General features: G+C 39.7%; 2 protein-coding genes across 2 annotated transcripts in view; one reads left to right on the top strand and one right to left on the bottom strand.

The window, feature by feature from the left end:
* The window catches only part of IFT140 (intraflagellar transport 140), an 86,578-nt gene that overhangs the window by 16,329 nt on the left and 44,712 nt on the right, over nucleotides 1–25,537 (top strand). Inside the window, exons 11-18 of the mRNA XM_033166550.1 lie at nucleotides 685–757; nucleotides 1,574–1,665; nucleotides 2,642–2,769; nucleotides 3,710–3,827; nucleotides 11,485–11,615; nucleotides 14,168–14,318; nucleotides 15,236–15,367; nucleotides 17,886–18,079. Of these exons, the coding sequence (XP_033022441.1) occupies nucleotides 685–757; nucleotides 1,574–1,665; nucleotides 2,642–2,769; nucleotides 3,710–3,827; nucleotides 11,485–11,615; nucleotides 14,168–14,318; nucleotides 15,236–15,367; nucleotides 17,886–18,079 (1,019 nt within the window). The remainder of the gene's footprint in view (nucleotides 1–684; nucleotides 758–1,573; nucleotides 1,666–2,641; nucleotides 2,770–3,709; nucleotides 3,828–11,484; nucleotides 11,616–14,167; nucleotides 14,319–15,235; nucleotides 15,368–17,885; nucleotides 18,080–25,537) is intronic.
* TMEM204 (transmembrane protein 204) overlaps nucleotides 21,196–25,537 on the bottom strand; it is a 30,722-nt gene continuing 26,380 nt past the window's right edge. Inside the window, exon 3 of the mRNA XM_033166551.1 lies at nucleotides 21,196–21,578. Coding sequence (XP_033022442.1) covers nucleotides 21,334–21,578 — 245 coding nt within the window. The 3' untranslated portion in view covers nucleotides 21,196–21,333. The remainder of the gene's footprint in view (nucleotides 21,579–25,537) is intronic.

Genomic DNA, 25,537 nt, shown 5'->3' with positions numbered 1-25,537 from the left:
GATCTGGTATAAAACTTGCCCCAATCTCTCTCTCATAATAGTATAAGAATATTCCATGAAAGCTTTCTTTTTTAAAAAATCTGGTTTTAATTCCCCATAGTCATCTCCTGAATTTCCATTGCTTATGGAACAAAATATATGTAAAAGAAAATAGGCCTGTCATTCAAACATATTAATTGCCATAACACTGCAATTTATTGATAAATTAGTACTTGGTTGCTAGTAGTAAAGGGTGGTAAAGGGACCCCTGACCGTTAGGTCCAGTTGTGGACGACTCTGGGGTTGTGGCGCTCATCTCGCTTTACTGGCCGAGGGAGCTGGTGTACAGCTTCCGGGTCATGTGGCCAGCATGACTAAGCCATTTCTGGCGAACCAGAGCAGCGCACAGAAACGGCGTTTACCTTCCTGCCAGAGCAGTACCTATTTATCTACTTGCACTGCGTGCTTTCGAACTGCTAGGTTGGCAGGAGCTGGGACCGAGCAACATGAGCTCACCCCGTCATGGGGATTCGAACCGCCGACCTTCTGTTCGGCAAGCCCTAGGCTCTATGGTTTAGACCACAGCACCACCTGCGTCCCACAGTAAAGGGTGGTAGCATTTAGCAAAAACTGGTTTTGTGTATTTTCTGTTTGCAATGCACAAATTTAAGATGCATTTTTAAAAAATTCTGTGGCAAATCTTAGGATGCTGTAGCATTCTGGAATGGAAAGCAAGTTGCTATCTTCGAACTCTCAGCTGCCACTGCACGAAATTCAGGTAAGATGAATGGACTTCAGCAGAGTAACTTGTGAGTGTGGATGTTGGATACAAAGTACCCTGAGGATGCCTGTACAGCCAAAGTATGTATGTATGTATTTAATATTTACAATCCATCCTTTCTCTATGGTGCTAGTTGGGTTTTTTGCCTTGTGATATAGGCTGTGCTGGAAGATAGTGCTTTTCCCAAGACTACTTAGTGATGAGTGGAGATTTCCCACATCCAGACTCAGTACCTCTCCATATACAGTCTTCTTTTATATATATATTACCAGTTTGCACAATATAAACGGTGGCCTAGAGGGACAGCAGAGTCATAAAAGTATGCAGAATATAATTACCAGAGACTGAGCACATGAATTCACTATGTTCAGGAGGCTGTGTCCCTGGTGCTCTTTTTATTGGATCCGGTTAGAAAGCAGGCATTGTATGTTTTATAAACTCTGAATAGTATTGAAGTCAAGTAGGTGCAGTAAGATCCAATATTCTTTCCTGCCCATGCTACCTTAGGAGCCTTATTTAATATGGCGCCGAGGAAGTATCTGGAAAGACTTTCTGTAGTGCAGTTTACTGTACTTAAAAATATAGCCTCATTTACATTTTTAAATTTGATCTTGGATAGAATTAATCCATGAAAGACAAGGTAGGAGAAATGTAGTGATCATTTTGCTGAGTGCTACACTGATTGATGGAAGAATGTGATGATGATTAATTGGAAATTACACATATTTTATGGACCATCTGGATGGAACTCTTAACTGTTTTTTTCAATAGGTTGTGATTGTAATGGAGAAGTTCTCTCTTATGTGGTTCCAGGTTCTTTCCCTTGTGATTCCCCTGTGCTGGCTATGCATGAAGAAAATCTTTACACAGTTGAGCCAAATCGTGTTCAAGTTCGCACCTGGCAGGTAAGCAAGCCAATTTTTATGTGAGGATGATTGCAGGTGGCTGCCTCATGAAGAAGGGTGGCGGGGCGACACTTGGTAGCAGCACCAAAGGCAGTCTTACCAGTACAATCAGCCCAGTTAACAGTAATGTCATTGTTTATCCTTCCTGCCAAACCTGCTTACATAAAAGCGGCGATGATTAGACCAGAAAGGCGCACTTGGCAGCCTAATCCTATGTAGAGACACAGAGGGCCACAAAAATTAATTAAAATGGCATTTTCCCTTGATCTCTGCCCTGTCCATCATGCACTTTCCCTTCCCATTTTTCCTCAATTGGCAAAAATACCTTGAGGGGAAGATCTAATTTTTCCAGTCTCTTCCCCCCACCTCCATTTCATTTCATTTGTGTGCTATGGTTCCCTGTAGAACTGAGGTAGGAAACCTCCAAAATTTCTTGGACTCCAATTCCCATCAATCGCAACTGGCATGGCCAGTGGTCAGAGCTCCGTCAGGAGGAAGGGCAGGATATAACTTGAATAAATAAAATGTATGGGAGTTGTAATCCAGTGACATCCAAAGGGCATCAGCTTCCCCATCCCTACTGTAGCAGAAGAAGTTAAGTGCTAGGCTCCCATGCTGGGTCAATGGAATACTTCATAATTTGTTATTTCTTTCCTTTGAGTGTATGTGCTGATGACACATACCATTCAGACATCTGTTTTGGAAACTGTGACCCCAAATAGTTAGATAGATAGATAGATAGATAGATAGATAGATAGATAGATAGATCCTACAGTTAATATATCATGTTAAAGTTTCAGATTGGTAGAACTGGATAGTTGTGCAGGGTACCTTTTTTCTTTTCAAACGTGTTGATGTCTTTGTTAGATATGGTGCTGTGGGTCTACTTGGTAATGAGTCAAAATGGTATTTTGTGGTAATATATAAATGAAAGGAAAGTGGTGGTTTTAAAGTTGCTGCTCTTTTTCTCTGCCAGGGCACTGTAAAGCAGCTGCTGGTGTTCTCTGAATCTGAAGGCAATCCATGCCTCCTGAATGTCTGTGGAAATTTCTTGACTGTGGGAACAGACCTGGCTCACTTTAAAATCTTTGATCTTTCTCGCAGGTACAAATGAGCAATTACTGGAACTTGATTATATATCTTTTGGTTCCTTTTTAAATTTAAGGTTCATTGAAACGTTATTCTTGACATTAAAATATGAGGGGTAGATTTTTGCTGTTTTATAGATTTATGTAATGAATATAAACTGAATTTCTTAAGAAGTACAATTGTGTGGCAGAGATGACCTGTAGTGACTCAGAATTTGCAAGATGCTTCATACATTATCATGTTCATAGATCATTCTGTTTGTATTGAAATATGGCTCAAGTATAATTTCCTTTCATGATTCAACATGTAGAACTTTTGTAGATGCTGAAGTTTTTGAAACTTCTAAGGTGTGTCAGGCGCAGTACTGGTTGTGTCATATACTTTTTGGTGTGTTCTGTGATATCTCTTATATTTGTAGTGTAGAAGTTGACATGGGTGCACTTGCTAGCATAGAGCAAGGCATGCAGAGTTTGTGTGGGAAGGAAAGAACTTGTAATTCCATCTGGTGTGATATTGACTAATAACATAATGAGCCATTTTCTTCCTCACTGTGGATTGCTCCTCAAAGATTACTTACCATGTGGATATCATTGCTTTGTGGGAGAATGGGACATATTGCCGATGCTTCTCATAAATGCACATTCTATGATTTGCCAAGTATTGGCACAATGGGAACCTGCAGTTAGCCTCAGTGAACTTTGCTCTGTGTGCGCATCACACGTGAGGATACACGCTGGCTTCTGACAAAAAAGCAAGGGTTGGGTGAGAAATTAATATATGAAATGACTCACAAATGAGCCAGAAATGACTCTTGTGGTTACCAAAAAGGCAGCTATCATAAGGCCAAATTGGATTACTAGGAGGATTTTATTTTGATGCAAATATCCCCATAATTTTTGGTGAAGAGCTTGCTCTTGTTGAGCAGACTGTCCTAACTGCCTCATCTCCCCCACAGGGAGGCAAAAGTACACTCAAGTAGCAAGGCCCTGGGTGATCTGGTTCCAGGCGCTAGTGGGATTGCATCTGTAAAGTGTAACGCAAGTGGCAACAAAGTTAGCATCCTCATCAACAAGGTGAGTCTGGACTGTCTCTTGCTTGTGACTAAAACCTGAATGGGGCATGGAGTGACTAGGCCAACAATGAATCTCTTGTTGGGACAATTCTTTGATCAGTTTATTACAGACTGCGTTCAAGCCATGGCTTGATGCTCTGTGAACTACCTATGTGCATTCGTGTTCTGATTTCTCAGCTGACTTACTGGGAAACCATGATTTGCCGGCAAACCAGGACTAACACTAAACCAGGAGAAATTGGAACATGCAAGGGATTGAGGGAGCATGCAAACACAAAAGTTAATTCACTTAACACTCAGCCATGGCTTGGCACTACATCTGAACCAACATTACCAAAATGCAACCATCCACACTAGATTGCTAGTATCACTCTGCAGGACAAACAGCTACAGGTTCCATATTTCAAACTAGTGTGATTTCAGTGCAAGCTTCTACATGAAGTCCAAATGTTATAGAATAGATTTCTCCCATGCCATGCCATTCTTGATTGAAAAGTACAATTTTTGGGGATTATTTCTTCAACTCTGCCAAGTGCTGTAAATGCTGGAGTTACAGGCAGAAACCAAAAGCTGGTGTTAAGATGAGTTTGACTTTTCAAATAAACTCCACTGTCCAGGTAGATAAATAACATATTTTTCCATGTATAAGACGCCCCCATGTATAACATGCCCCCTTTTTGGGGGGACTCCAAATTATGAAAACACCCCTCAGCACTACCCGTGTATAAGACGAACCGCAATTTTATTTTTATTTTTTTTATATATATAATTTTTATTATTTTTACACTAAAATACTACAATAATCCTTAACAAACATTTTCATATATTTTCCATTTGGCTACCAAGCCGTGACTTCCGTCAGTCCCTTCAAGTGGTTTTCTAAATTTTAACTTGATATTATACTTCTTTAATCAACCATTGCTTACATTTTCAAAAAAAAAGAATTTCCCTTACTTTACTATCCTACTTACAATAATAGTTCTACACATTCACTACAAAACTTCTTGAAATCCTATTAACGTATTCAAATGTAAATTGTCTTTCAAATAGTTCGTAAACTTTAACCAGTCTTTGATGAATTTCTGGTCCCGCTGCTCTCGGATTCTTCCCGTTAGTTTGTCCATTTCTGCGTATTCAGTCAATTTCACTGTCCATTCCTCTTTCGTCGGTAATTCTTCTTGTTTCCATTTTTGTGCTAGAAGGATTCTAGCTGCCGCCGTTGCGTATTGGAAAAGTCTGATGTCCTTTTTTTCAATGTCTGTACCTACAATACCTAACAAAAATGCTTCGGGTTTCTTAACAAAATTATATCTCAACATTTTTCTTAACTCATGATATATCATATCCCAATACACTCTCACCTTTTTACAATCCCACCACATGTGAAAAAAGGTGCCGACATTTTGTTTACATTTCCAACACTTATTATCTGACTTATACATCTTAGCTAGTTTAACTGGGGTAATATGCCATCTATACATCATTTTCAATAAATTTTCTTTTATTGACGTACATGCCGTAGATTTCATTCCTTCCCTCCAAAGTTTTTCCCAGTCTTCTAGCATAATGTTATGTCCAATATCTTTTGCCCAATGAATCATCACCGATTTCACTTCTTCATCTTTTAAGTTCCATTCCAACAGCATTTTGTACATCTTAGCAAGTACTTTAAAGTCATTATTAAGTACTTCAACTTCAAACTTTGATTTTGTCTCGCTAAATCCCGTCTTTTTCATATCGCTTTTAAACATTTCATTAATTTGATGGTACTGCAACCAATTATTAACATGTTCTTTCACTTCCTCATATGGTTTTAATTTCCATTTGTTACCTTCTTTTTTGAGCAGTGTCTCATAAGTTATCCATTTCTGACTCATATTTGTCTTTTTCAAACTAATTATTTCAATTGGGGATAACCACCATGGTGTTTTCCTTTCCAACAAGTTTTTGTATCTGTCCCATACTTCATAGAGTGACTTCCGGAAAATGTGGTTTCCAAAACTTCTATGTACCTTTATCTTTTCTTGCCAAAGGTATGCGTGCCATCCGAATCTGTTATCATGTCCTTCCAGGTCTAAAAGATCTGGTTTCTTCAAATTTATCCATTCCTTTATCCAACATAGACAAGCTGCTTCATAGTATAGCTTCAAATCCGGTAAGGAAAAACCTCCTCTTTCCTTACTATCTGTCAATAATTTAAATCTTATTCGGGGTTTTTTCCCCTGCCAGATAAATCTTGAAAGTTTCTTTTGCCATTCTCTGAATACAGCTGTCCCTTTTATTATTGGTATTGTTTGAAACAAGAATAACATTCTCGGTAGCACGCTCTTTTTTACCGCTGAAATTCTTCCCAGTAAAGAAAGTTTCATCCTTTCCCACATTTCCAGGTCTCTCTTAATTTTATTCCATGTTAATTCATAGTTGTCTTGATACAGATTAATACTCTTTGGTGTTATCCATATTCCCAAATATTTAACTTTCTTTGCCACTTCAATTTGTGTTTTTTGTTGCAGTTCCTGTACTTCTCCATTTTTCATATTCTTAACCAAGATTTTAGTCTTTTTCCTATTAAGTTTAAATCCTGCGAATTGACCAAATTCTTCCATCTCCTCTAATACTGCGTTCGCGCTTTCTAAAGGTTCTTCAACTGTCAGTACCAAGTCGTCGGCATAGGCTTTCACTTTATGTTGAGTCTTTCCGATTGTAATTCCTTTTATTCTTTCTGATTGCCTTATCGTCTTCAAAAGGACTTCCAGGACCGAGATGAATAATAACGGTGAGAGTGGACATCCTTGTCTTGTTCCCTTCTCAATTTCTATATTTTCAGTTAGCGTATTATTTACAATTATTTTTGCTCTTTGCTGTGAATATATTGCCTTGATACTTCTTATAAATTTTTCTCCCATATCCATTGCTTCAAAATTCTTTACCATAAACTCCCACGAAATATTATCAAAGGCCTTTTCCGCATCCACAAAAATCATAGCGGCTTGCTTCTCATTCCTGACAGTCAGATATTCAATAATATTAATTATATTTCTTACGTTGTCTTTTAACTGTCTGCCTGGTAGGAAGCCCGCCTGGTCTTCATGAATTATTTCTTTCAGTACATTCTTCATTCTGTTTGCTAATATACTAGCAAAAATCTTATAATCATTATTCAATAGCGAAATTGGCCTGTAATTCTTGATTTGGAGCAAATCTGAATCCGGTTTTGGTATCAATGTTATGTACGCATCCTTCCAAGTGTCTGGTATTTCCGCTTTCTCTAGAATATTGTTCATCACTTCCTTGAAGGGTTCAAGTAGAATGTCTCTAAATTTTTTATAATATCTTGCCGTAAATCCATCCGGTCCCGGAGCCTTCCCACTTTTCAAATTTTTAATTGCTTTGGTAATCTCCTCTTTTTCAATTTTTTGATTTAGTCGGTTCTTCATTTCTGTCGTTATCTTTCGCACCTCTTTTCCTTTCAGATATTTCACAATTTTATTAATATCTTGATTTCCAGATTTTTTATATAATTGTCTATAATATTTTGCGAAACCCTTTCTTATCTCTGATGGACTTTCAACTTCTTTTTCCTCGATTTGTATTTTGTTTATTGTGTTTTGTTCTTTTCTCTTCTTAATTTGCCAAGCTAGCCACTTTCCTGGTTTATTTGCATGTTCAAAGGATCTCTGTTTCATCCATTTTATTTTCCATTCCACTTCCTGATTTACAATCATTGAGAATTGGTTTTGTAATATCTTAATATTTTGATTTGCTTTTGTATCATTTGGTTTTACTGCCAATTTTTTCTCATTTTCCATAATTTGTTTTAATATTTCTTCTTTTTTCTTTTCTCTGTTCTTCTTTTTAATACTATTTTGTTGAATGAAGAAACCCCTCATCACCGCTTTTGATGCATCCCATGCGACGCTATCCTTTGTTTCTTTTTTCCAATTCAGTTCAAAATAATCTTTTAATTTCTTCTTTGCTTTTTCCTCTAAATCTTCATCGTCTAGCAAGGTTTCATTCAATCTCCATCTGAATGATTTTTCTTCTTTCTTCTTGATTTCGCAGAATATTGAATTATGGTCTGAAAATGTTCTGGGTTGAATCTCAATTTTTTCAACTCTCGGTACTATTTCTCTGGATATCATGATATAGTCAATTCTTGCATTTGATTGATTTGGTTCTGAGAAATGTGTGTATTGTCGTTCCAATGGGTGTCTCAATCTCCAAATATCAATTAGATTACAATTTTCCGCCAGTGAGAAGAACGTCTTAGGTAACTTCCCTTCCTTTGATTCCATCTTCTTCCTTCTTCTGTCCGTCTCCAATGAGATCACGCCGTTCATATCTCCCAAAATTATAATCTTCTGATCCAAATATTCATGTAGCATTTCTTCCAAACCTTTATAAAATTCTGATTTGTTACCATTTGGTGCGTAGATTCCGACAAAAATAAATTTTTCGCCCTGTGTCGTGACTTGTACTGCAATTACTCTTCCTTCTTCATCTTTGAACAGCTGTTTCGATTCAAGATTTTGTTTTACGTATAGCACTACTCCTCTTTTCTTTGTCTTATCTGATGAAATAAATTCATTACCCAACTTCTTTTTAATCAAAATTCTTCTGTGCTTCCTGGCAACGTGTGTTTCTTGCAGGCAGATTATATCCAGATTTTTCTTTTGCAAAATATGTTCAATTCTACTGCGTTTCCTTTTTTGGTTAATTCCATTCACATTCCAAGACAGCACGCGTAGCGCCATCTTGGGTTTCTTTTGTTTCTTTACTGTTGTTTACTATTTACTGTTCTTCTTCTTCTTCTACTTCTCCTTCTTCTTCTTCCTTATTAATATTATCTTCTTCTTCTTCTTCCTCTCCCCCCCCCTCCCTGGACTGGGGCGGCACATGCTCCTTCTACTATTTCCTCCTGTCCCTCCTCCTCCTCCTCCCTCCTCACCTCCTTCTCATCTTTGTCCAACTCTTTGTATCTCCTGAGAAACTTTGTAAGATCCAAAATTCCTTTCAGTTTGTGCTTCTTCTCTTTGTAGTAAAAGGAAACTCCCTCTGGGAATTCCCACTTAAAGTCTATTTTCTTTTTAAGTAGCGTCCGCGTCAGTGGCTGGTATGGTGTCCTCTTCTTCAACAGATGAATTGGAATGTCTTTAAATACTGTTATCATCGTATTGTCAATATACAATTTTTTCTCTCTATTTTTCATCAAAATCATATCTCTTATTGATTTGTCTTTAAAGATTATCAAACAATCTCCAGGGAATTTCTTCCCTTTTTTCCCGTTTTTGTTTTTACTTTTAATTCTAAAGACATTCACCACATTCACCGCCAATTCTTCCTTTTGAATTCCAAGCCATTGTGCCAGTTCCGTGATGATTTTAACTCCAACGTCTTCTCCTTGTGTCTCAGGTACCGCTCTTAGCCTCAAATTAGTCTCTCTCTGTTTGAGTTCTTGCATAGCAATCAAATCTTTCATGTCCTCTTGTGTTTTATTAATATCCGAAATGTCGCTGTTTATTTTCCCTTCCTCCTTCTTTAATTCTCTGACCTCTTTTTGTACTCGCTTTAGTCCTTCCTCATTCTTTTTGGTTCTTTTATCAATCTCTTGCACTTGAGTTTTCAGTTCTTTAGCTGTTTGGTCCCACTTTTGTTCCATCTGGTCCAGTTTCCCTTCCATAGTCTTTTCACTTTCCTTTATTTCTTTAATGTCTTTTTTCAATTCTGATAACATCTTTATTATTTCTTTGGAGTCCTCTTGTCTTCTGTCTGCTGATCCTCTTCTATCTGCTGGTGTTCCCTCTTTTTTCTTCTCCATCTTATCTCTTCTCTTCTATTTTTTCTTATTTAAATTGTTGATTCTTTCCAAATTATTATATCTTAATCAAAATTCACTTAATTTCATTCATTCCAATTATTATAATATTACCATAAAATATTTAAAATTCACTTTATAAATTACTCAGTCCAGTCCAATTATTATATTTCCAGTCTGTCTTTCAATTTTAATTGGCTCAGTCTCAGTCTTTGCCACTTGATTGGCTAATCCAACTTAAGTTATAAAACCGATTTAAAGCAATTTCCAACGACAAAGAGAGATTAATCCACACACCAAAAAAAGAAAAAGAAAAAAAAAGGTCACTCCAGAAAAAATAAAAAAATAAAAAATAAGAAAAAATAAACAGAGGATCCACCAACAAAAAAAAAAGAAAAAAGGGGGTATTCCAACAGCTTCTGCCACTTGTCTGGCTAATCCGAAAGAATAAAAAAGGGTAAAAAAAAAAAAAACAGACAACCAAAGTCCTTCTCAAAGAGGGTACAAGAGAGAAAAAAGAGGAGAAAAAAGGGGGAACAAAGAAAAGGGGAAAAACAGGAAAAAACAGGGGAAAAAAAACCTCGTACTCTTCAGCCTCTCGGCCTAATCCAAACCGCTCCAGCCAAAGGAGGGGGGGTGAGGCGTCAGGGGAAGCAGAAAATGGCGATCGCTGTCCGCGGATGGGGGTAAGTCCTTTCTTGCACTCACGCAGATCAGGGAAATGCTTAAAAGTCAGGGTAGTCAACCAGTCTAACTCCCAAATCAGTTGCTGCTGTGCTGGGAACTTTCTTTCTTACTTTTGGACAGTTTTAATAAGTTTTTAGCGTTCTTTACTGTCGTTGCGCAGTTCGTTCAAAAGCGAAAGTAAATTTTTCCGGAGAGTCCCCGATCGCAGCTGGTTCCCATAGTTCATCAAAAACTAACAAAACAAACTAAAATAATAAATCTTCAAAGTCTTTAATATCCTAATTCATCAGTCAATTAGTTTCAGTTTTTAGTAGTGCGTCAATAGGCAAAATCAATTACTTTCAGTCTCGGCTTTGCGCTCCTCCGTATATATACAAATAACCACAGTCGGGGCTGACCTCCTTTTTAGACCCCGCTGTCTTCCGAATTATATTCCAAATTTAAATTTAGCACCAACCTTTATATCAAATTCGGGTTCTTCTTTTTTGAGAATCGGTCGTAGAGCCGTGGAGACCTGAGGCTGCGTTCCCGTGAGCAGAAAATGGCGTCCCGTGCCGGCGCCTCAATCTCGCCAACCTTCTTTCCTCCCAAACGGGAGTTTTCTCGGTGGCGGAGAGACCTCCTCAGCACAGTTGGGATCCCTGTCCCCAAAACATTCCTTTTGGGGCTTTTAGGGGGTTGCGGCGCCCTGCAAACACCCCTTTTTCCTCACAAAGAACCGGACTTTCCCCGGAGGGCTAAGTCCCGTCTCCTCTCGGCTCCTCGTCCGGCCGGAAGTCAAGACGAACCGCAATTTTAAACCTAATTTTTTGGTTTAAAAACCTAGTCTTAAACACAGAAAAATATGGTAGATATGCACATACACATATCACAAGCATACATTATAATAGGTAAATCAAACCAAATAAATTTGTACGTTAGGCACCTTAAAACAATGGCAGTTCAAGAGTCAATGTGATTTGAGGAACTACTTGACCAAGTTTGAGAACATCTAGAGAACCATCTTAAGACTGCTTTGTAAATTTCTTTCTTCTTGCTCTGTTTCTTCCATTCCAGATTGTTTTTATTAATCTCCAGTTTTATGAACCATAGTGACTAGAATGAGACAATTAGGCTGTCTTTTTCTGTTCAACTTCTCTTATTTATACTTCTGTAGGCTGATGGGAGTCTTGACTCCAAGATCTGTTTCTATGACATTGAAATGGACACAGTCACTCTTTTTGATTTCCAATCTGGGCAACAGAAGGATGCCAGGGAGATTATCTCCATTGGACAGGAGGCTGAAGGGTGAGAATGCTTATTGAGCCTGGGGTGGAGGGAGAGATTATTGATGTGAATTATTAATGTGAGTGAGGGAAAAACATTATTTGCACAAGCTCACCTGAAGACTGCTTCAGTGCACTTAGAAGTTACACAGTGCACGCTGTACATTTCTTATTTACTCTTTGATATACTGTAGTGTGTTTGTGCGCGTGCACACGTACATACGCTCATATACTATACTATACTATACTATACTATACTATACTATACTATACACACAAGCCCTTGTGGAATGGCACTGTGAGAAGTCTTCTGCTAGCTCTTGCGCAAGAGTTCACAGAACAGCATTAATATTCCCCCCCCCCACACAAAAGAGATAAAGGATCCAAGTCTTTTGAAAAGCTTCACAATGTTTACTGTTATGCAGCTGGGCATAATCAGTTCAGTTTATCAATTAATGCTAAGCTCCATGTCTATATTTCCCCCCCCCCCCATGGTACTAGTTGTTTTGGTTGCTAAGGGTAGAGCATCACTGTAGCACTTGCCTCTTCCCAATCAGGGGTGACTGCCACAAAGGGGGACTTAATATTTCTATGAAAAAGCAGCAGTACCAGCCCAGCTTTGCACATTATATTCTGTTCCCAGTCCACTGGCATGCTTCCCTTCCTCTTGGCTTGGCACTACAGCCCTAAACTGGAAGTCTCTGGGAAGCTCCATGATAAAGCACAATGATGTGGCAAGGAAGAATGCCATGCTGCCATTCTTTTAGGGTGGTGTACACAGTACCATTCATGCAAGACATGCTGCATTTTCTGTCATTATTTCTGCTTTACCTGTATTAATGTGTGCACTGGTTCCCTCCCTCCCTAAACAATTTTTTGCTGCTGCTGTCATTCTGTTTGTTTGTTTTCATTTCTGCTGGCCAGTTGTTGTTGTTTGGGAGAGGATCTGTCTATAAACCTTATGTAAGTATCATCAGCTGGATGATTTGGATGGATGATTAGTTGGATTTGGAGTCTGCCTTATTTGGCTTATTTTGCATTATAGCACTGCTGCTATACTCACCCAGCGGAGGGAACTTAAAGCTGCCTCACACAAGAATAAGCTGCTACGAACAACAATCTATAGTGTTTGAAGGTAGTGCCATGTAGGGATGGATGAATCAGTTTCACTTTCACATATGTTCACCTATAAGATCATGTCCTGTTTCTGCATTACTCTGTTCTTTTAAAAAAACCTGCACAGAAATCTTCAGCTAGTCAAGTTTTTATTGGCACCTTGTTTTGTTGCTGGTAGTTGGCTTTATGTTCTATAAAATTAGTTTTTATTTTCTCTTATATTAACCACTATGAATTGCTTTCGGTGCTGCTTTTGAGTATGGTTTCTAACGGAAATGTAGTTTATAAACGTTCAAGCAGTCCACCAGGGGTCACTGTAAAACTGGAACTCCTGTCAACCAATATTCAGCATCATTTTCATAGTGTTTATAGTGGAGGTGTGTTCCCATCCAGTCTTTCTCATCTGTACACACTAACCTCAATTGGAATTTGGTGGGCCTCATGTTCTCACGAGTTTCTGGAGAGAGTTGATTAAATAAGGTGGCCCTAGGTAAAGGTAAAGGGACCCCTGACTGTTTAACCCACAGCGCCACCCACGTCCCTAAGGTGGCCCTACATGTTGGCTTATTTCTTTTCTCCCTCTGGAATATGCATTATTGCATATTGTTGGGATATGCATTGTTGCTGTAGTTCTGTCATTTAATTGCAAGTGCTTGCACTCTTAATGAGCTAGCATCGGGCTGTCCCGTCCTCAACAAAGACGCCCATGGGGCAAAGAAGGCTTTTAGTTGCAGCACCATGGAGAGCTGCAGGTGAGCAGCTGGCAGTCCTAGAGTCTTAAGAATGGACTAAAGCCATTTATGCCTTCAGAAGTGGCAACGGAGCCTAGCATGCCGCCTCCTTCCTGAAAAGTCTCTCCAAGCACATTGCTTGCCTTGACAGGTTGAAATGAGGATGTGGGTTCCTGGGACAGAAGTCCTGATTCAGATCCCCAGTGGGTGCAAAATCTCAGGGTATGGATTGTGCAGGTCCCAGCTCAGGCTTCAAGGATCCCTGGCTCAATAACCCCTGATCCAACTGACTTGAACATTATATTTGCTTGTTCATTATTGCATTTATATCCCACATTTTCTCAGTGGAGCCGAAGATGCTGTGTACATGGTACATGCTGGGTGGGATTTGCAGAGGAGAAGAGTTCTTTCAGTTGTCCTGATTCTTTTGTTAGATTGCAAATTTGCTGTACATTCTACCTTAATAAAACTAACTCAGCTGTCAATTGTCAGTAATAGCCTCAAGGGGTAAGTAATATGTCTTTGATGGCATCTATCACATCTAGCATTAGCCGGAGCTCACCTATCTGAGTCTGTTACCGTTTCAAATCCAGGATATACAGTCGTCTGGTTCTTGCTTGTTTGTCCCCCCCCCCCCCAAAAAAATCACCCTATATTTTGATTACTAATTATGAATGTGTTTTACAAGTAGTTGTGGTCTGGATTTATACTTGTATTGTCCATATAGGAGAAACACCTCTCAATATCCAGAGCTGAGTGATCGTATTCCTACTAGTCACTTTTGGGATCAAAGCGAACCAAGGCTTTTTATGTGTGAAACAGATCTGAACCCAAGTCAGCAGTCCCTGGACAAGAATCAACAATCAGAAGAAAACTCAGTATGTCTTTCTCCTATTCTCCTCTGGTTTGATGCACTGTAGGGATTGGTTGTTGATGTTAACTCTGTGCTCAGACGTTTAGCTAGAATGCTTCAGTTGATTGCCATGAGGAATCCTTCTTGAAGGTCTTGAAACTTAAAATAAAAAAGGCTGACTGTATGAAATCTTGTGATAGTAGCAGTTCACATGTTGTTTAGATTAAATGATTGTCAGAGTTTGATAATAAGGAAGGGTTCAGCCAGGAGCCTCCTCTCAGTTCCAGGATTCGGGTATTTTTTTACCTTCTCTTCACCTGCAGAGTGTCTAAAAGGGGGATAACCTCTGTGCATGTGTAGAATGCCTTCCTTTATCTCTGAGTGATCACAGCTGCCTGTGGATAACCATGCCCACTTTGGGCTATAGCCCCACCCACTACCAGCTGCAGCCCCTCCCACCAGCAACAATTCAGCCTGTGGCAACTTACCCTAAAGGAATGTAGCCCTCAGGAGAAATAATGTTCCTCATCCCATGTATAAACAGAGCTAGATGCACTAATGGTTTAACTTGGTATAAGCAGCTTCCACTGTTCAACAGTCTAATGTATAGCTCTGTTTTGTTTTTGTAGCTCCTCTTCAGCAAAGTGGTTGGCTTATGTCAACATAAATGTTTGCAGGGGCTTCCCCTGTTGAGTGAAGAGGTGGTTTGTTCCTGAAATACAGGACGCTTTGTTACTGTCTTTCTGGAATACAGGCTGATTTGTGGTGTGAATTTATGATCAGTTTACTTTAGAGAGGATCCCTGTAACTTGGCCATCCGTAGCAGGTGTGTGTTCTGTTGTTTAACTGAGAACTCTGCCAAGTGAAAATGGAAAATAAAAACAAACTGTAAAAAGGATATTGCTCCATAAAATCCAAATAGTGTTCAATTTCCCCTTCCAGGTGGATGTTTTGATCGTATCCTTCTTCAGTACTGAAGAGCATGGGCTTTTGCTCCATGATCGCTTTCCATTGCCATCAGCCTACCGGTCTCTTTTGGGCATGGAGGTGCCGCATTATTATTTTGCCAAAAAGGTAAGTGGTCAAAGAGTTTATAAAGAGTTGATCCTTGAAGGCTTCCCCCTTATCTCCATGCAGGAAACATTTTGTTCTCTGGACCAGGTTAAGGTAAACTGAGACTTGCCTGTTATTATTTATAAAGCACCTAATGTCTTCCTAGGTGCTGTACAAATATTACAGCAGACTTGTAATCTAATACACTTGCAGACTTACAGTTTTGTACACATGATACAAAAGTATAAAGAGATAGGAAGAGAATAGGAAAACAAGCAAATTCAGCCTCCAGTTCAAAGTTACATAAAACACGAAGTCCTGGGTTTTTGTTAAGACAGTGGTAACTAATGAAGGCTGTGGAGGGACAGTACAGTAATTTAACTGTGGTGTCCTTGATGTTTCTATCATGGCTGTTCCAACTACTTCTCCTTTATGGTTTTATGTTGACCATGGAAGATGATACCTTCTCCCACTTCAAAATGTGCTACCTGCCAACTACTGCCAGGTAGCACCGGATGTTACCCCCCCCCCCCCGCCGCAAGGAGTGGGACATTTCATCATCTGGACAGTTGGATAGTCTGAATTTCCAGCCACTCCCTGGTTTCAGGGGTGACTGATAAAGGCTCCAGGAAGAACAACAATATAAATGTACACTCCCTGGACCTTAGAGTAGGTAGATGGGGGGCTGATGAAATCCTCAGGAGCTTCCATCCAACAGCAGCAGAGGTAATTAAGTTGCAACGCAAATAAGAAATCACTAGAAATTACAAGTGATTTGATTTGTTTGCACTGATCTATCATTTGGGGCTTTTCAAATGTGCATAGAATGACACTCTGGAAGTAGCAGAAAAAAGCAGCATGATCAGCCCAATTCCATATGGTATAATCTGTTCATAGTCCACCCAACATGCTTCCCATCTTCTTGGTTTGCCTTTTTAACACTGAACTGGAAGTCTTAGTGAAGCACGGTGACAAAGTAATGATGATGTGACACTGAGCAGTGCCATGCTGCCATTCTTTTTGAGTGACGCACAGAGCACCACTCATACTGGATATGCAGTTGATCGCCATCTTCATTACAATTGAGAGCAAGAGCCAGAGCATTGGCATTTTGGAAATGGAGAAAAATTAAATCCCGTTTCAGCAATAATATCTGTGATAACCTATCCCTTATACATAACTGGGATGAAACGGCACATCTAGATTACAGAAGAAAGACCTCAATAGCTGCAGTTTAGATATTTGCCATGCCTGAGGTTTATATACTCTCAGTGTAACAGGGGCAGCTTGTCTGTTTCATTGCATTTTCTGTCACTATTTCTGCTTTGTCTGTATTATTCTTCACTCTGTCTACATACTTTTTTTTTTAAGGCTGCTCCTATCATTCTGTTTCTTTTTCATTTCTGCTGGCCAATAGTTGTTGTTTTGGAGAGGCTGTGTCTATAAACCTTACGTAAGTATCATTCGCTGGCCTTTATTAAATGAATTTGCCTCCTCGACCCGGATTTCATTGTTTCAGTTCCTGTCACTTAAAGATTATGCACAAGGTCCTAGAAGGCTTAGAAAAGTAGGTTTGATGTCAGTGAGGTGGGCGGCATGAGAGAAAATGCAATACTTCAAGTCTATGTGCGAGTGCCTTCCCTTAATTGCAACTCAAAATGGCCCAGTAAACTCAAGATTCACTGTTTCCCCCCACAAATCTGATGCTGTGATATCTTTTATGTGACATTTAATCTGGCTTGGCCTTTTTGTTGATACTAGTTGATGCATACCCTGATTCACCCATGTAAACACATTAACTAATAGCAGCCGATGAAAAGAGAAGAATACTTATTGGTGAAATCAAGGTGTGCACCACTGGAATTCTCAATTACCCGGTACTTTGTTGCATTTGGAGTCACTATAGGATTTCCCTATATGTGTTGTGTTGTGTTGTGTTGTGTTGTGTCTTCTATTAACTCCTGCAGTTCATTTGTAACTATTTATATTTGGCAGTGCATAAGCTGCATTATTTGTTTATACGTACAAGCCATTTTTCTGCCGAAGGCCTCTAAAACAGTGTACAGTTTACATCATCTTGTGAGCCGTAAAGACGAATGGAAGTGGGAGAATTCTCATATTACAAAGTCACTGTGTTGGAGACCATTTAAAAAGCTTCCACATTGCTGTTGTACGATAGTCACTTGTCCCAGAGATTGCTCCAAATAGCTCAACTCTTGATTTTTCCCAAAGGGTGAAAGCTTCAGAAAGTAGAAGTGGTTGGGTTTGCAAGTTGCTATATGTACACCTTTAATATTGTGAAAATATTTTGGATTTGTTTATCCCTTTTGTCATGTGGCACTCCTTTTAAATACTTTTGGATTAGTAAAAAATAATAAGTATATTGCTAATATGAGGCTTTCACTGTCTTCAAAATCTAAGGACTGTTTTGGATAAGAATCTAGCTGCTTTCATAGGCTTTAAAATTATATAGGAATTTCTTTTCATGGGAAAAACTAATGATATTCTGCTCATCATATGACTTGTGCTTTCCTTTCAGCCTGAAGCTGATAAAGATGAGGCAGAGCCTAGTGGGGTAACACTCTATCAAATGGTAGCAAGAAGGCCATTGCGAGATTTCATTGGGTTGGAAGAGTGTGACAAGGCCACATGTGATGCTATGCTTAACTTCAGCTTCTATCTCACCATTGGGGATATGGACGAGGCCTTCAAATCCATCAAGCTCATCAAAAAGTAGGCACACTAACTTGATTTGGTTTCTACAAGATTTGTGTATGTGCTCGCTAAGATCCAAAGAGGTGTGTAAGTAAATCCAGATGCCCATGGAACTTTTGGGCTTATATTTCTTGTAATGCAGCCCCCAACTATTATCCTTTTTTTCAAACTCTGAAGTTTCAAAAGTAGTTTGAGATATGTCATTGAAATGCTTTGTCTGCTCCTATAGTAGAACATAAACCCTCTTGGACAATTCTTGGAATTTTTTCCCCTTGAAGGCAACCACATTGGCTACTTTATTTATACCTCTACAACAAACACAATTACCCAAAAATATAACAGTAGAACTGGCCACAGAGCCACCATTTGTTTTTAATTTCACATTATTATAGTATGGCTATTGCAATATTAGCAGAAATAACATGTCTTAAATATTCCAATATTTTATTTTATTTTATTAAAGGTAGTTAATTAGAGCACATTTAATTTTTAGCATACAGAGCTTTTCCAGAAAGCAAGCCAGGCAAATTTTAAAATAAAATCCAGTTTTTGATTATGTGATCACATTACATGCACACGAAAGCTCATACCAAGAACAAACTCAGTTGGTCTCTAAGGTGCTACTGGAAAGAATTTTCTATTTTGTGATCATTCAGTGCAGTCTTAGGAAGATGGCCTTACAAGTCTGTGTTAAATTCTGGAGGCTGGCCATGGAGTGGGGTGGGAAATTAAGCGCAGGAAAGGACAATTTGTTTCAACACATAGATGCCTGCCCACACAATTTTCATTTCATGGTTCCAACTTGCATTATTTATAAGTACAATCCTATACAACAGTATAGGTACAGTACAGTCCTGTTCAACAGCAAGACCCAGTATGTTCAGATAAGTGTCCACAGAACTATAACTTTAATTGTCTTGAATAATTTTATGTATGAAGTTTCATAGTACTGGAGACACCCAAGAATGGTTAGTGTATATTCTGCACTTACTTTTTAATATTCGTACTCTGATACAGGTTTTCCACTTGCTAAACATACAGTTGATTAAGCCTACAGACATGTGAGCTTACACCTATGATTGTTCTGAAAAAGCAATGAATTTGTCTCTTCGTTTTGCTGTTTCTCCACTATCTATTGAAACGAAAGTTAATCATCTCAGTATTCTAGTCTTTATTTGTTGACTTGATAAATATAGTTCCTCAATAATTCTGTGTGTGCTATGGGCACTAATTTGTCCACGTTTGTCCTGCAGTGCTGAGGCTTAAGTGACAAACTTGGCTTTCTCCCTTATTTGGCATCCAAATTACATTGTAATGAAATTCAAGAGCCAGCTTGATTATTTTCTTTGTGAAGAAAATGAAATTGGGGTGGGGAGTGGAGTGGAGTGGAGAAGATAAGTTGGTGACTCCAAAGCACAGATTTAAAGATATATACTACACAAGTCTCTGAGAAAGAGACAGTAAATATATAAGTTCACAGCTCTGTCATCCTGACCTCTCTGTCTCAGTGGCTATGCCTATAGCAAAACTGTAGCATCTTCAGTTTTATGTGACACATGTCACTTCCTGCTTTTCCCACCTCTTTCTTCCATGTGTTCTGGACCTGGCCGTTTTACAATAATTTCAGTGCTATGCCAAACAGAATTATGAGGCTTGTTGGAAGACAATATTTTTTCACTCCCATTACATAAATGAGGAGTTACTTTTATCTCTAGTAAATTCAACTCAAACTCTACCCTACTCCTGCGCCTCCTGATAGCGTCTGTAGTTTGTTTCTCAACTGGGGTGGACTTTGGTCTTTCAAATTTTCAGTGGCGCCCTGTGCTAGGCCAAAATTCAGCACCCCCCTGCCTCTTGCTTTCATTTCTTAATTCACTACACCATAGCTGTGATGCCCTGCAGCATCCCCTAGGCTTGGTGTCCAGTATGGCAGAACTGGTTGCACTGTCTTAAAATCTGCCTCTGATCTCAATTTTTGACATGGCATCTAACATACCCAGTAGTGAATCGTTCAAATCAGCACCAAATATGAAAACGCCCAGTAGTAAAATTTGAACTGGGTAACTGTTTAGGGTGATGAAAAGAAGAACTGTGGTTATTAACATACTGGTAACTATATAAATGGATCCCATTACAGGGTGTTGGGTTTTTTGGGTGTACTTCTTTTTCACCGGTTTAATGGAATGCGAAGCTTTCCGAAACATTTGCTTTAAAGAAGACAAGCTTGAAACCTTAAACTTTCATTACTTAAAAAAATGCTGTCATTCTTTATAAATTCTAGTATTATGTCAGTAGCTTTTTGGTTTGTAAATTTTGAAATATAAATAATTGTTCCTACCAGATTGGATGCACTTAAAATTATGGATGGTTGACTCTTTAATATAATGTATGTGTTACACAAGCATTATTAATTGTATGATGTTGATGAAAATGTGACATGGAACAAGTTTTCCTTTCCTTTTTCATGTGCTTTATGTTATTGGATCCAAAAAGGGATACTTTCCGTAGCTAAGTTTTTCAGTGCGGGATAACTTTCTCTGAACCAAGTTTCAAGCTTGGAATATTGGGTTATCTTTCCTCCTTTCAATAGTCCTACAAAACTCATCTTGGGTAGATCTGCCACATTTCAAATCTGCCTAGAATGGCCATGTGCCCTACTTCTCAGATGATAGTCTTCTGCTTAAAGGCATCCTCCATTTGAAGGACATCCTACTTCATGCCTGGTTAAAGAACCATAAGGAAAGAGGACAGGGAGGGCTTTATAAGTTGCTGTCCATCAACAGTTAGCACCTGGACAGCAGATTGCGCAGACACACAGGTTACCATGTTGTTCCCCACCATGGTGGAATATATTGTGGTTCTATTTAATTATAGTAATTGTTTATAAATTTGCAACAGTACATTTAAATCAGCAGGCGCACATTTATTTACCGGTAAATCTCTGTCCCGTTTTGTCCTCTTTTTTTGCAATGCATTTCCTGGGTTTGGGTACATAAGTGACCACCCTTAATATCCCTGACTTTTGACTGAAGTTCCATCAGGATGGTTGAGCTGTTAATATTTTACACTGTACATCAGAGAGGAGAGATGGTGTATAATGTACACATGTATATAGATGTAGCCCATCCAAGTAATAATGTTGGGCTTCTTTAATTGAAAAGTGAACTTAGTGATTTCCTTCAATGTTTAAATTACATGGCATATTTTATAGAAAGCAGTCCATTTTGTGTGTCGTCTTCTCTGAAGAGTCTGCCCCTTTTACCCACAACTTCTCAGCATGGTGACTCAACATAGTCATTCTCCAGCCCACGTCGGAAGCGAGCAGTCAGGGTACGACTGATAACGATGACTCTGGGTGCCATGCAGTCCTCCCGTCGGTGAAGGATGTTCCATATGAGAATGGCAGCAGCCAGTGTGGCCAGAAGACAAGCCCCAATGTTCAGGTAGCAAGACCAGGACAGGCTGGTATAGGGTCCAATACGATAGAAGGTCACCAACCCAATGACCAGAACGAAACCTGAAAGAAAGGTACAGAATAGAATGCCAGATGTGAGTAATGTATCTAGAAACTGACATTCTAGAAAAATCACTTCTTGCAAAATAACTTTGTATCTTGCCCAGTACTGCGCATCTGATAGTGGTTCATGTGTGCAAAAGTGTGCATGCACACACATACATCTCCAGATTTTGGCACTAGAGTAGTTAAATATCACTCATGTTTTAATCAAAAGTAGACCCATTGAAATTAGTGAGCATGAATAAGTTAGGCCCATTAATTTTGATGAGTGTACTCTGAGTAAAACTTGGCATTGAATACCACTCAATGTAAATTTTCTGTTTAATTCTAGGAGGCCAAGGGACACGTAAAACTTTGGAACCAAGGTGTAAGGTTCACGGTTAGTTGCTCATGAGTAAACAGCCAGGACTCCGCTGTTTCCTTTAATGATTTTATTGTGCAAACTTTGTACAGTGCAGAGCATAAAAGTTCATGTCTGTATCAAGCGATGTCAGAATCCAGGAATGGCCCCTTCCAGTTCTGACCCCAACAAAAGAGTTTCGGTATACGAAAACCCCACCTTCCATCCTTTCTTTTCACCCCACAATGTCTTTGGGGCGACGGAAATTGCATTTCCCCTGTATCGCCCTCGGGACTGGGGGAGTGTAGGGTCTCTCTTGCATCCCCAGAGCCTCTACTCCCTTTCCCCTGTGAACTCTGCCCCTCCTCGCTGGACGTCTCGCTGCTCTTTTTGCTACCAGAGGAGGAGCTGCTGGCAAGTTGGGACTGGGGCTTCCTGTAGCATCCAGAGAGCCCTTCCATCACCTTGCGCTGCATCGGGGACAGTTCCCTGACACAAGGTTACATAAATGGGTAGGAAAAGGAGACTGGAAACCAGTTTGACTCTATGCATTTCTAGATGCACAAAGGAAACCCATTCAACCAGTTTCGCTTCCTCTGAGCCTTTAGCAGATACTGGTCACTGTTTTTCAAATTATTTCAGTGCTTAAACCTTGTTTTTAAATTTAAAAGCTGTGTTCTGAGTTTTGCCTATGTTACTCAGCTTGCACCAGTTGTGGCCTTTATCATAGAATTGTAGGATTGGAAGGGACCCTGAGAATCACCTTGCCCAGCCCCCTGCAATGCAGGAATATGCAGCTGTCCCATATGGGGATCAAACCTGAAAGCTTTGCATTATCAGCACCACACTCTAACCAAATGAGCTATTACTCTAATTTATTTATTTCTATTTTATACCTTGCCATTCCTTCCAGCGGGAATACCGTACATAGTAGTTGCCACATCATAGCAATACAAAAAAGGCAATAATAACAAGAACCCCACTTAAAGTACCAATAAAATGTACAAAACTGCCATAAGAAATCAGCAGCAAGGTCAGCGGAATTTTCTTTGCACTCCAAAGCCTGGCATTTCCCCACTCATACTAAATACTGTGCCTTGGCTACTCAGAAAATCTGATGTTCCCCTATTGAAAACTCACATATCTAGGATGTGCCATACATATTGGCAAACAATCATGTGTAGAAAGGTCCTCAAACTCTAAGCTCAGCTATGCAGGTTTTTAAAACCAATGGACGGTAAAGGTAAAGGGACCCCTGACCGTCAGGTCCAGTCGTGGACGATCCTGGGGTTGCGGCGTTCATCTCGCTTTACTGGCTGAGGGAGCCGGCATGCAGCTTCTGGGTCATGTGGCCAGCATGACTAAGCCACTTCTGACGAACCAGAGCAACACATGAAAATGCCGTTTACCTTCCCACCGGAGCGGTACCTATTTATCTACTTGCACTTTCGAACTGCTAGGTTCGACGTGCTTTTGAACTGCTAGGTTGGCAGGAGCAGGGACTGAGCAACAGGAGCTCACCCCACCGCAGGGATTCGAACCACCAACCTTCTGATCAGCAAGCCCTAGGCTCTGTGGTTTAGACCACAGCGCCACCCGCGTACAGTACTGGCTCCAATTAATACAAGCAGTCACCTATATGAGTTGCCTCCTTTGATTTGTGGACCCATCTCTACTTAGTAGATTGATTGTGCAGGCTGCCTTGGTGTTTCATGTTGCACATGAATTTAAACAATGTCAGTGCAGCAGATCCTCTCAAGGGAATTGTTCTGACAGAGTTAAAAATCGCCCGAGCCACAGAAAGAGCCACTCACACCAGTGGCTTTCCATATGGAATTGGCTCTATGTGGTACTAGTTCAAGAGGCCATGAACAAGGATTCACATGCTTTCAATGAAGAGTTATATAAACACAGATATTGTGAAGAAGGAAAATAATTTTTCCTCTGGGAAATTCGTTTATCTAGGGATCTCCTGTGAAATGGTAGGAAAACATCTAATCTTAAAGCGCAACCTATTTTGCCTTTCTGAAGCACATTATCCCACTGCTCTTGAAGATCTTTATGAACACAAAGAATCCCACTGCTGCTTCCCGCTTCATATGTATCCTAAATATCCGGTTATTCATAGCTTCAGAGATGAGGAAGCTGAGGTGAGGAGACTTGTCTAGCCATGCAGGAAATCTGTCATGGGGTCAAGCAGTAGAACCCAGAACATCTGACCCCAAGATGTTGTGTATGTAATCACAAAACCTCCTTCCCTTTAAGGCAGTGCCCTATTTCTTGATGAACCTCACTGCAGCATTCTAGTTTCTCTTTCCCTCCTCCACCCTTGCAGGTCTACTTATTAACTTTTGATGGAAGTAATTTATAGATCTAATTAGCCTGACAAGAACAATATACAAAGAGGCAAATGTGTCTCACATAATAGGAAAAAAAATCAGCTTCCCCTACTCCCATAAACACTTCCTTAACCACCACCATAACAGAAGGAATTCACATAGACAAAAGGGCCCTTTAGCAAAGGGAGACTAGAATAAACAAAGACCCGTAAACAGACATAAAGATCTGCAGATACCACTTCCGTTAGGTTTGTGGGCAAGGACAGGTCAGACATGAAGAAGGCAATCTCTCTCTGCTTTCTGTGAATTACTGGCATTGCTTGCACATCTCTTACAATATGACCATTGTATGTGACTGCATCCTAAAAAATGGCTACAAGGGAACTTGATGGTCAGTTTTCTTCTATAGTAAGTCTTCTGAATGGGTCAGCAACTAGAAGCCCTTCAGTCAAATTCAGCACCCTGAAGATACTAGCTGCTTCTCCCCTGGAGGCAAGAAAACTGATTAGAGGATGTGGCGATTATATTATTAGGACTTGGTGGCACTTGACTTTGGAGAATGGGGTGGTAGCTTATCCCTACCCTTCATTCACTTCTCAGATTAGTCCACCTGTAAATTGAGTTGGGTTTGAATATGACAGCTAGGATTGGGGGCGGGGCAGGGGCGGAATGACTGGAACTAGATTTCCATGTGCAAACTTGCTGAGTTTCAGTGCGGTCCAGTACAAATTATCCTTTCACGAAAGTTCCAAAAAATCCATTGTGTTATATTTTTATAGAGCCTTATAAAAATCATTTAAGCCTTTCTGGTTTTGTTTGGTACTGGCTTGGGATTAATGTCTGCAAAGGCCAGCAAGAAATAAAGGGGTGGTTCTGAGGAGTAACAGGTTCCCACCCACCTACCTCCAGCTTTCATTCACAGTTAAGTTTCTATATAGTACGTATGGGTTAAATCCTTTGGATCTAATGTCCTTTACAGTGCCTTTTGCTCCCTCAGACTAGCTTTTCCTGGAAATGCTCTTGCAGAAACAACAATTTTTGTGTGCTGTCCTGTGCACTTTAAAAATGGAAAGATATGAACACAAGAAGTTGTGTTACACAGAGTCAGACCACTAATCCAATCCATCTAGCTCAGTATCATTGGGGAATGAGTGTGTGACCTTCTGCATGTGAAATGGATGCTCTGCCTCAGAGCTATAGCCCTTTCTCACATTTTCACATACTCCTCCCTGTGGGGATGTCATTGTAGGGCACTTGCAGTACAGTCCTACATATGTCCA

The sequence above is a fragment of the Lacerta agilis genome, chromosome 13 (assembly GCF_009819535.1).
Source record: "Lacerta agilis isolate rLacAgi1 chromosome 13, rLacAgi1.pri, whole genome shotgun sequence".
Taxonomy (NCBI): domain Eukaryota; kingdom Metazoa; phylum Chordata; class Lepidosauria; order Squamata; family Lacertidae; genus Lacerta; species Lacerta agilis.
This window is presented reverse-complemented; position numbering and strand designations above follow the sequence as displayed.